The 12,538-nt window shown below is 37.1% G+C and overlaps 1 protein-coding gene across 3 annotated transcripts in view; it reads right to left on the reverse strand.

Moving 5' to 3' along the window:
- The window catches only part of PLD5 (phospholipase D family member 5), a 175,901-nt gene that overhangs the window by 63,427 nt on the left and 99,936 nt on the right, over window positions 1–12,538 (reverse strand). For all 3 annotated transcript variants that reach the window (XM_058020635.1, XM_058020636.1, XM_058020637.1), the window contains one exon: window positions 6,638–6,806. In XM_058020635.1, coding sequence (XP_057876618.1) covers window positions 6,638–6,806 — 169 coding nt within the window. The remainder of the gene's footprint in view (window positions 1–6,637; window positions 6,807–12,538) is intronic.

The following is a 12,538-nucleotide window of genomic DNA, read 5'->3' on the forward strand; positions in this document are numbered from 1 at the left end:
ATCCCCCTAAAATATAGCTTTCTCAAAAATACCAATCAGGCAGAAGCTGCAATGGAAGCAGAACTACTGTTTGCTTTACTTTTGCGATATATGCCTGCCTGCTCACTCAAATCCATAGTACAGCTCCCTGCTCATCCCAGGGCTCACAAGAACTTTTCAGTGAACACAATGCTGCTATAGTGAAAGCATTAAAGAACAGCTAACAGAACAGAAAAACAAAATCATTCTTTGCATGAAGCTCCAAATGCTTCTTTTACTCAGATTCAGCATTTCTCAAGGTTGCCAGGTGCTTCCATAAGTAAAAAATACCATCCATGATTTTAACTCACACACCCAAGAGTCCTGAGTTGCTCTGTAAATTTAAGGAGTGGCTTTCCATCACATACCTCATTAAGCGAAAAAAATCCTTAATTATTACACCAGAGATTATGTTTGGTCTTTTTAAGAAGAAGCGCAGATGTTAGAGAGAATTTAAGAATTAATGAGATAAGACTGTGGAGGAGATGGATGCTCCATACAGAGTTATGCAGCTGCTCCAGCATGGTTCTGGGGGAGCAGAGGGGCACTGAATGGTGTTCCTGAGTGGCCTCCTCCCTCCAAGAGGGTTTCTCATGCAAGTGCTACTGTCTAGACTCTAATCAAATCTGGGAACAGCCATGGCTGTCCTGCTGTCTGCTGAATTCCCAACCCTTGCTTTGCCCCATCCCCCAGCTACCCCGAAGCATCAGGCTCCTGGCATGCCAGAGCTCAGCCAGCCTTTGGATATGCTTCATATGGGTTCAGCACTTCTGGTTTTCATTAGCTACATCTTTGCAAAAGTCAGCTGGGAAATTCAAGGATTAAAAGGTTTGCATTATGCATATTAACTAATAGAAATGTAAGTAGAAAAAGCTACTCAGGTTCTCTGTGTTGATTCCATTTACTAAGTAGACTGATAAACACTGTTTTTGTCTAGGTTACCTGTAAAAACTGATTTTGTCTACAAGAACAGCAGAAAACTCTGGCATACAGAAATAAACATGGAAAACGCATCCATAAATTTGTCGGAAAATTATTATCATTATCAAAACAAATTAATGGGTTAACTGTTTTGACAAAGAAATGCTTAGAAAGTTAATATCTAAAACTGATTAAATGAATTGCTTCAGGGGATGGATCCTAATTTTATACAGGGAACTACAGTAGTTATTTTTGGATATTATTGTCACTTCTACCTGCAGGAGATTATATTCACGCATGATTTATAAAAGCTTTGATAAACAAGCCTGGACTTTCTGTATTAATTGCAGCTTGGACAAAAAAGAATCTGGCAGCACCTCCTGAGATTTCCCTGATGTAAGCAACACAGCTGTCTCCTACAGGCCGTGCTGCCTGCTGAACAGCCCATCCTATGGATTCATAGATTGCTTGGAGTGCAGCCCTGCATTCCAATGAAACCATCTCCTCTGAAAATGCATCTGTTTTCCCATCAGGGACACCACAAGCTATTCAATTATGGCATTTTTTTTTCCAATAATGTTTATGAATGGTAAAACCCCAGATTGATTCAACATCTCTAAGTAGTGATGGTTAAAACTAGGAGTGCACTCACCACAAATACTTGCGTTTATACAGGTACATAAAAACCAGCACCTGTGACAAAATTGGAAAGAATTCCCTTTGTCTCACCTGTCACTGCATCGTCCCTCAGCAGGCATTCATACCCCCAAGGCTTAAGCTTGATGAACCAAACTATGAAAAATTCACAACTTGCTTTTAAAAGCAAGTACATACTCCACTAAATAGGGTTACTAGAAATTCTTCCCACACTGCTGAAGAACCTAGACTTCTTCTCCATTAATATTAATTTGAAACTCAGTTTCTACACTTTCTGACATGTTTACTTGCAATTTTACTGGTTTGTTCTATGAAAAGGAAAAAAGATGGGACAGAAGGTCTGAAATGTTTTGTTACTGCTGTCAGAACATTTGAAATGCTTCTGTTGAATACAAACCCTTATGCTGTCATTCAGATCACATTCCCTTTGTGAGACAATACCAGGCTGCTGCACCACTACGTGACAGTGATCAGAAGCATTGCTATATACCCAGCTTGTGAGCACTGACAAATAGGAGCAGCAAAGTGCTATGAAACTGTGGCTACCTTATAGCAAAATCTGCATTTTAAGAAACAATACCACCAGAAGTCTGCCTATCCTGATAAAATATTCTCTTACACTTTTTACTGAGTTGTTTGAAAAACATCAAAAGTGACAAAATAGTAATGTAGTAAGCATTTACCACATGAAAATGTGATAAATTTATAGAATTTTCATTTATAGAATGGAGTAAGCATTTATCACATGAAAAAATTTACTTTTGCATGGTGGCTTTAAACCAACATTAATCTCAAACATCAATCCCAACTGTACCTGCCACAGAAAACTGGTGAATTAAAATAATCCCAAAGTTGTCAATACCAAAAGGCCCTGAAATTTCCCCCAAAGCAATTTATTGGCAGACTGTAGACAGGCTGACTATAGTCTGGCTGATTTCCCTTGTCTGCTCCTGTCTCTGACACCATAGGTTCCTCATTAGAAATAAAATGGAGAGATAGAAATATGAAAATGCTGCATTTACTGAAGGACTCTCAAATTGCATTATTGTATTCTTCAGTAACATAGATTCCTACAGTTTATAAAATGCTTATCTTTTTAATCCCACAGAAAAAGCCTGGTTATCTCATAGACTTTTCTTCTGGTTTTATGTATATATTTCTACTATTTTTCCCCAAGTTTTCCCATAATCAAGCCTCTGGGTATATTTCAAAAACATCACTAAAAGTCATAGCATGCTGCCAGAAACCGAGAGAGCAAATAAATCAAGAAATCCTAACTTTTACAACTGGTATTTAATACAGAACAAAGAAACTCAAATGCTTTCCTCAATTCTTCTAACCAAACAACAAATGCAAAGGAAAGGAATATGCTTTCATTTTAAAAACCCTCCTTTTATTGAATTTATTTTCAGTCAGTACCAGGAAAATGCCACCACCTAAAGAGGAGAGATGTTTATGTAAAGATAAGCTTATAGCTCTCTATAGCTGATCCCATCTAATTTCCACTGGGAGCTGCTAGACTGGGAGATATCTCTTCTTTGTATTTATTTGCATTTTTAAATAATTTTCAAGGAAGGGAACTTAAGCCCTTGCACTAACATTTGTTCTACCAAACAAATCACTTAAGCTCCTTGGGCAATGCATGTGCGAGTGACTCATGACTTCTCACCAGAGACTCATTACAAAGCTGGACAGCTGCCTTACATGAAACAGAGTATCAGATGGATGGGGGACTTCTCCCACCAAGCCATATGGGAGATGCACAGTAGGTTGGTGAATAAAATCAGAAGTATCTATTTTTTATGTGATACTTGTAAAAATCAGATGCAGATCTACCCCTGATCATCTTATGTTTATCCAAATATCCGTCCAGGGCCAACTGTGTCATACTCATGGCAATACCAATAAGCCATGATGGCATTGATTCTGATTTGTGAAAAACAAACTGAAGTTTGTGAAGGACTTGCTGGAAATCTAAAAGGTCATTCTAAATTAAAGTTTCAAAACATAAGACGACCCAGAGGAAATGAACTGTGAAAACTGTGAACTGGCATGATCTTGTATTCACCTCTCTCTTGGCACTGAAAATGAATCAAAAGCCATCCTCAAAAAGAAGTCTCCATTTTCCTCTACTATCTCTAAACATAGATTACCACAGGAAGAGCCACATACCCGCATTCCACGAAAACCTCAATGCTGCTACACGACAACTAGCCTGCTATTTGAAAACACACATATGAGAATAGCAACTTGCCAAAATGTGGATTTCTTCTGAATGAGATAAGCAGCCTAGAAAGAACTCACTATTTTGCCAAGCAAATATTTGTTTATTTGACTGCTTTATCTGTTGTAGAACAGAAACACTGTCTCATCATGTGTCTGTCTTTAGAGAATCCAATTTAGCAAAACTCATCATCTCAGATGACTGAGCATGGCTGTTGTGACCTGGACAGCTCAGTTGGCAATGAATGTTTATTTAGATTTATAACAAAAAAAAACACAGACAAGCAAGAGTCAAGGACACCAGGTAATGTAGCCACAAAAATACAGAAAAATACAGCAGGAAGTTCTGCAATTTTATATATGCAAATGTATATCTAGTATACATTTGGACAAGACAGACAATATGTATACATAAAGATGACACATATATTGGCATATATATGTATGTGTGCATTCAAAGTTGCAGAATTTCCTGCTGTATTTTTCTTCAATATGTATATTGCTAATATGTGTACATGTACTCACTCATCTATGCATGGGAATAACAGATGTATATGGAGAATGTAATTAAAACTTGTAACTAACTGAGAAAAAGTAATCTAGCCAACTCTGCTTTTCTCCTTCAAAAACTCATGTCTGTTCAAGTGCTCTTGTGGAGAACCTTGCTCTCCAATATGACTTGAATATTCATAAAATGGAAATTGCTAATTATATAGCAGGATGTGGGTCCATATGGAAAATGGTTGTGTCCTTAATTTCTAAAAAATGAGACTCATTCAAGGAACAACTAGAACTCATTCACTAAGCACTCTACTACCTGGGAGTTTTGTATCTCATCCCCTTACCTTTCATAATGCTTCTGCTATGCTGGGCAAATTTCCCCAAACTCAAATTGTAAAGACTTGAGGGCATTGGACTTATTTTTCAAACAATTACCAGATTATAGGTATTGAAACTTCTCTGAAATTTCACTTCCACTTCACTGAGTGGAGAAAGCAGATGTAATGATACAAGTTTTCTCCCTTCCCTTTCACAGAGTGAGCTTTGTGTACATTCTTTGGGACAGCAATCTGCTAAGAAACACTGCCTCTTGGCAATTTTTTAGCAATCAGACTGGCCAATAACAATATAGTGTTTTAGCATGAATAGACAAGCTTGACAGAAAGATCTATCAGCTGTTCAGCCCACGCTGCTGTACAAATGAGAAAATGACTGGAATATTAATAGCCTTTAAACAGAAGTAATTACTCATTTTTGTAAGACTACTAGCAGGCAGAAAAAGATAGCTAGAATAGAGTATTATGAAAAATGTTTCATTTTTCTGGCTTTAACTGTGCATTTGAGGACAAAAGACCAAATCCACTTCTTAGACTTCTCTCCTTCCTTTCCCTGCCAAAAGGTATCTTACAGTTTTTACTTTGCAATGCGAATGTGGAAAAGGGAATGGATTTGATGCTTAACTACTGGAATCCCAATTTCAATTTTGCTATTTTATATCCTCTGTTTGGGATTTGTTAGGCTCTGCCAGTTTCGAAGCAAATGACATGCTAAATTTTTTTCAGACAAAATATTTTTGAAAGATTCATGCACATATCAATTCATGCACATCCTAGAAACATCTAAGGCCTTATCTCCTTGAATTCATCTGCTTGAATGACAGTACATGGAGTTGAAGCTACTTAGGCAATACATTTAAATAAAGCTTAGCTGCACAATTACATTGTGAAAAGGTCAATATTTTGATATTCCACATAAATTTATTCACAAATCACATTCCAATATTTATAAGCATTCTGAAATGTAGGATTTGCATTACATTTTCTATTCATCTGCTCATCTTATATTTTCAGTACTCTAAATGGACATGCAGCAAACTTTTTCTGAAGAAAAGTTAATGTATGCTGCTCAACTGGGCTACTGTCTATTTCAAAAGAAGCAGAATATAGTTGTTCAGAATACCAGGATTTGCCTATCATCTACCAAAAGGCATTTTTCACTGCACCACATCAACAGAACTATAAAAAAAAGCAAAGAGTTTATGCCATGGTGTAACAGAGTTGTTTCATTACAGTTACCTGGCTGTCATTTTAGCACCATTTCATGTCAGCTGAGTGGCTCCTTTCAGCAAACCATCTATCCAGTGGAAAAGAGGAGATACTCTCAGCCTATCCCTTCTTTGATATCTTAGTTTTACAAATGATGCTAAATGGAAACCTTTCCTGACCATATTTCTAAGAGGATTGCTCTCAAGAATGAAGTGTTTGTTGGCATAGCATCACTGCAATGCACGTCTGCCTTATTCACTGTGATTTATGATTTGTCATGCTGTTTTAATTGCAGAAATCTTGAACACTGCTCCCTCCCAAGATTAATTTCAAAAAGCTATGAATCATCTGATACGATATTGTTCTTTGTAAGTGTAATTCTACCCATCTATTTGTCTGGAGAATTAATTCATATACTTGCATTTTATTTCATCAGTAGCACCAAATAGAAAATAATTGTATAGACATATGAATATTATCAAATAGGTAGATGTGCTAATATAGATACAACTTGACAGCTTTCTTAAGGTTACACAATGTCTTTCTTTCCTAAAATGGAAGTGCTCTAAGTACATGTTGAATGTTATCTAGTCCAAGCACATCACTGCTCTTAGAAACTTTTGTATTGGCAGGAAAATCCCCATAAGAAAATTATTTTTAGACTACCCAAACAAATAGTTCTGCTACAGGGGAGGGTTTTAGTTCTGTAAAATTAAGTTTGACAACAAGAACAGACTGTTAAGGTCCCACTCTTTTGTTAGGCTAGAACATACCTGGCATGCTGATGGATGACTGTGATTGAGGTCCCACTGGGAAGACACTATGTCAACAGACTTTTCAGCCATATTAAGCAAATTCATCCAGCCTTGGAAAAGAGACAAATGGGATGGTGCACTGTCTGAATAGTTGATCCCTTCAGGAATATTTTCCACGAGAGCAACCCTGAGAATAGATAAGGAAAAAATAACCACTTAACAAAAGCACTTTTCTTTATTAGAAGGCTCCAAATTGTAAAGAACTTCAGCTTTTGGGCCTGGTTCAACATCTGCTCCCAGAGGCTCTCAGCAGTTTGCCACCCTGTAACTCTCTCTGAAGCATCTGACTGTCATGCTCCACACCTCCCAGAACAATGAAATGCAGAAGTGACCTACTGCGAATGGAGCAAAGCCAATCAAGCTTTCAAAGCTCTGCAAAATTAGCTTACACAGGGAAAAGGTAGTAAGTGGGAACCAGTCCTTAAGGTGAGCATGGGATGAGCGAAACAATCTCCTCTTGCTTTGCAGCTCTTATCTCTGAATATATTTTCTTCTCTCTAAGGAATTTGACAAGATGTACACTCCCTGGCATTCTCTTAGGTCTGCTTTTACAGCTGACATTTTATTACATGGACATCTCTAAATATGAATTCTCCCTTTCCAACTGTTCTAAGCTACCCGATTTTTCTGCTTTTGTTTACCTGTGTAAGGGTCTAACTGGGACCCAGTCGTTAAAAAAAGGATTATGACCTTTTAGTTTCTTGCTCTTTTTGGAAAGTTCTTTGATGTTACTGTCTACAGTATTCAAAACATTTTCAAATTAGAGTACACAAATTCATATGGATACAATCACACCCAGGAAGCCAAACAAGCATTGCAGCAAACAGCTCAAAACATGCTCCTCTGCTTCAGGAGAATGAAATGATACGTTTCATTCAGCACCTCACTGCTAGATTTCCTTAAATGGCAAAAGGTAACGCTTCTCTCTATACTCAGTAGAGGAATTTTAAAATTAAATAAAGTCAAACAAGTTCTTCAATTCTGTCTTTAGGTAAAGAGAATAAATTTTCATATAAATGCCTCCAACATCTGCCACTTCTACTATGAATGATACAAACCAGATGTAGGAAAGCTGTAATAGGAACTCAGAGAACACTCCTCTCTTATATACAAGTACATCAAGCATTTCCACACTGGTTTTGTACTTGTCAATAGTGTTAATTATCAACTCCAGTAATATGAATAAAATTTGTAAACTTTAAGTAAATCATTATTACAAAATTCCAGGGTAAAAAAGATTTGTACATGTTTTGACTCTCAGATTAGTGCAGTATATACTATTAATTCAGTTCATCCTAGAGGGTTCACATGGAAACTTTTAGAGCTATTTCAGAATATCAAGCATGTTTGTGAAGTGAACCCATTAAAAGACTGCAGATTGGTACTCTTAAGCAATGTTAAGAAAACCCAGCAAGAATTGTGACAAAGTAAACCCATGGTCATTATCACACTCAATTTCCTGGCCTGGCAAAAAATCCCACCACCCAAACCAGAACAGACACAACTCCTCCAGTATGTTCTCTTACCCTTCCAAATCTGTCAACAACGTAGGTATCACTAAGCTGCAATTACCAATGACACTCTCCACAACTTACTTTGAACACACTATTCTATTTATTAACATTTAACTTAGCTACATTGCAGTAATGGAGTTGGAAATCAGCAAACAAGCTGGAAAATGTTAAAAACACAACTAGATTTTTAAATGTCTTTAAAGAATATTTTATTCTAAAACATTCCACCTACCCTGTTTACAAACTTTCTGAAATAAAAGCTTCAGTGCTCTAAAAATTAAGTGCCCTTTTTAAAACAATTAAAAATAAACTATTTTACTCTAACACTTTAGGTTAAGGCTAACTTTTGCCAAAAATCCTTACATTTATAGAACATCACAAAACTTTGGTTAGATCCCTCAAAAGCCTGGCTTGTTCTTTTTTAATAGTTTGAATTACAAATCATATCGCAGCTCTTAGCATGCCCGTGTTTCCAGAACTTCTTTATGGAGAGTTGTAGGATGGCCACCTTCAAAGAGCAAGAAATTGAAGCTGAGACTACAAGGACACGAAACCACCCTCATAATCCAGTTGCAAACATCAGAAATGAATGCACCTCTTTCTTAAATCTTCCATCCCCAACTCAATCACATCTAGATACAGTAAAGAGTTATTCTGAATATGCCTCAAATACATTCTTAATACCAAGTAATTAAAAAAAATTATGTCAAATGCAGTTCTGATTTAGCTAGAATTTAAAAGTGTGCATCACTCCCTTGAACAAGTAGTGACCAAAATTTCTCAGCGTTAGAATATTGCCTGACATACACAGGGTTTTCTACTGGAAGTCACACAAATCAATTACACAGGAGCCCACAAAACAACTGATAGGACTGAATCTGTCACAGTCACTTCCAGTGGTTTTAAGTAGTGTTTCCTACAGGCTGAACTGAACTTGTGTCTCACTGGAAAACATTAGCTTGACTTTCACTTCTCCTGTCTCTTTCTCTGGCAAGTTGAGAGCCCCCAAAAACCTAACCCTGCCTCAGAAGGGCTAAGATGATCTGGAGGTCATGTCCTTGTCAAAGGAGGGCCAATGCCAGCAGGTCGATCAGGACATCATCCAGTCAGGTTTTTGCATATTTCCAATATCTTCAAACCCAAAACTCATCATATCTGAGATGACAGACCTGACCCAGCCAAACACATACATGTTTATTTCTGACTTTACATTATTTAGGTATGCACTGAGCTATAATGAAGGAAGAGTTGTGGGTCATTGCTGTTCACATACATTTTATTACAGATACCATCAAGATATTCATAAAAGTTTGGTTCTTCCTCATGTGTTAAAACTTTTTACTTTTTCAAAGAAAGGAACAAGGAAAATTTACTGGGCAATAAGGAATTCAACTCCTCCTAAAAGGACCCTTGCCAAGGACAAGGTGCCTCTTGGCAAGGAAATTTGTCCTGACTATTGAAATAAACTTGCTCTTCACTGGAAGAACATCTCCCAACTTCTAAATCTGCGTAGCATTCACTAGGATATGAGATCAGCACTAAATAACACAAATGACAGCACAGCTCTGCTATTGTATAATTTGAGTTTGGTTGTCTATTAGATGCCAAATGCATTCCAGTTAACAAAACTGCTATTCAAAACAGACACTATCTGGTAATATTTTTCCTACTCTTACGTTCTACCAAATAGCAAGTACAGGGAAATGGTCACAGCACCAAGCCTGAGTCCAAGAAGGGTTTGGACAATGTTCTCAGGAACATGATGTGATTCCTGGGATGTCCTGTGCAGGGCCAGGAGCTGGACTCAATGTTCCTGATGGGGCCTTTCCAACTCATCATATTCTATGATTCTACTTTGTGTTCTTTAGCAAAAATGAAAGAAAAAAAAGAAAAAGATATTTTATCTAGCTAAGGGACTAGTTAAAATATTCTTTTCGGAGTGTAGATTTCTCTTTAATAATGAATTGATTCTGCCATAAACTTCCAATGTTAAAACCCAATACCAAGCTCAGAAGTAGTACAAAAAGCCAAGCAGCAAGATTTTATACTAAGTGATTTTGCCTTTATAATATTCTCCTTCTGTTTGGCACAATAGCAAAGTTCCAGTGCTTAGTCAAGATGAGTTTCAGTAAAACTTCTGTGCAAAAAATTGAGTTTGCAAGCCCCAATCCCATCCATAAAAGCTAAATTTAGCTTTCAGTTTTGTTCCAATATGACCCACAAAGAGGTTCTTCAAATGTGGTATTACAAAAACTTCCAGGAGAGAAGGTCACTCACAGACCTTGAGGAAAGTTAGACATAGTGACATAATTTATTCTGCAAAAATGGCATATTAACAAAGCAAAACACAAATGTACCATGGTGATTAAAACAGATTTTTGCTATCCTCAAAATCATTAGCATATAACCTTACACTTGTTGAATGAAGATCTCTTTTCCCTCTCTGATTCCCTGATGCTCTATTTCATCTGACAATGCCAACATAGGCTTGTGTCTTCAGTTTTACGGCTGAATATCCTCAAAACTACCTCACACAGACTGAGAAAGTAATGTTACCCAATTTGTGTGAAGTTGGACAGAGAGACAAGGGTCAGAGTGAGATCCAAGCTCCTCTCAGCTGACAGAAATGGGGCAATAGAATGGTATTTAGTGCCTACCACAGAACAGACCATGACCTCAATAATAAGACTCTTCTGAGCTCAGCTATGGCTTGCATTTAGCAATTCCAGGCGAATTCTATACTTGGTTAAGGATTCTTGTTCATCTTTGACAGTTCTTTGGTCAGAAAGCAAGAAGGTTTGTTACTGATGTCACACCAATTTGCTCCTCAGAAGGAAACAGGGGTTCTTAATTTAGCACATGGGTTAATTAAAGTAGAGAGGGCTAGGACAGTGAAAATAGACAGATGCTATATGTCTGTCTCTTGAAAAAATCTGGGGCTATTCACAGAAATTTACAGTTCTGTCAGAAAATTTAGCTCTGAAAATTCACTAGTAGAAATGAAATATTTTTTATGGTTCACACCATATTAAAACAACAAACTCTGGAACATTATTCACTCTGGTTTATCTCAATCCACAGCCATCCACTAAAGAAAACCCAGGACATGCACTTAAGCACCTCTACATCATCTGAATTTACTCACCATTAAAGTGAAGAAACTTAGTAAGAAAACACTGCAACGACTTGTATGAGGCAAAAAAACCCCAAAAGATGAAAAAAGGCTTTGACATAAGGCTGCTCTATTTCAGACAAGGGAGACAAAAAAAAAAAAAAGGGAAGATCTTTGAGAAAGGTATGCAAGTTCTGCTCCTACACTATAGTCCTATTTAAAGATACCCTCTTGTGACCCCTTTTTCTTTCCTTCTTAACCCAGAAGCCCTGGAATTACCATCCCCTGGTCTGAAGGACCACATCTACTCACAGAGTTCCAGTTCCACTTATAACACCAGAATCTTAATGTTTATTAAATCTACCATCTTTCTCTTATTCAATTAAAGCTTTCACCAGGTCTCTTTTAAACCCTCCACAACCTTCTTCATCACTTCTACCACTCTTCATCCCTTCTACCACTCTTCCCCCTCAGATTTAATCATTAGCTGTCATCCTGGCTAAGATCACCTTCTCTCCCAATCACAGCTCCAGCTCTTGATTCTGAAAGAGATTAAGAAATGCCCTTCTAGACAGGGTACAGTTACAATTTCAAAAACATGTGAAACAAACACTGTTTTCTGGGTTCACAGAGAAAATATCTGAAAAAAATAGGAAGAGTATAGCACAACTGTATTTGGATACTCTACTTAAAAGACAGTGGTAATGATTTGGAAGATCAACTGTAATAAGTCTGCTTTGAGATCAGAACTGAAGCATAAAGGTATCCAGTATATTTGGATAATTACATGGTATATCCAGTAAAGTAAAATCAAAGTTTGCATTGCATGTAATATTTACTTTGTAATTATTTACATCTCATTCTTCCAGTATGGGAAGTTACAAAATGTGCTATCACATACTTATGCTATGAATTTCAATTTTAAACAAAACACATTTGAGGCATTATAAGGAACTCAAGACAGAACATCAGAGCTAGAAGTGAAATGCAAAGCAGCAAAGATAGAATTTACAATGGGCTGTGAGCTCAAGCTCAGTGCTCAAAAGTACCTGGACTATTAGCATCTGAGAACACATCATAAGTTCTGTAACAGTCCTCTAACACAGACAGTCTCAACAGGTGAGGCACGCATGTGTGTGTTAGTATGCATTTGTATGTGTGCAAGTGCCTGAGCACATGCACACTATGAAAACTCTTTGATGGCATTTACTTGTCTGCTTTTTGAATTTTAGT

The sequence above is a fragment of the Melospiza georgiana genome, chromosome 3, assembly GCF_028018845.1.
Source record: "Melospiza georgiana isolate bMelGeo1 chromosome 3, bMelGeo1.pri, whole genome shotgun sequence".
Taxonomy (NCBI): Eukaryota; Metazoa; Chordata; class Aves; order Passeriformes; family Passerellidae; genus Melospiza; species Melospiza georgiana.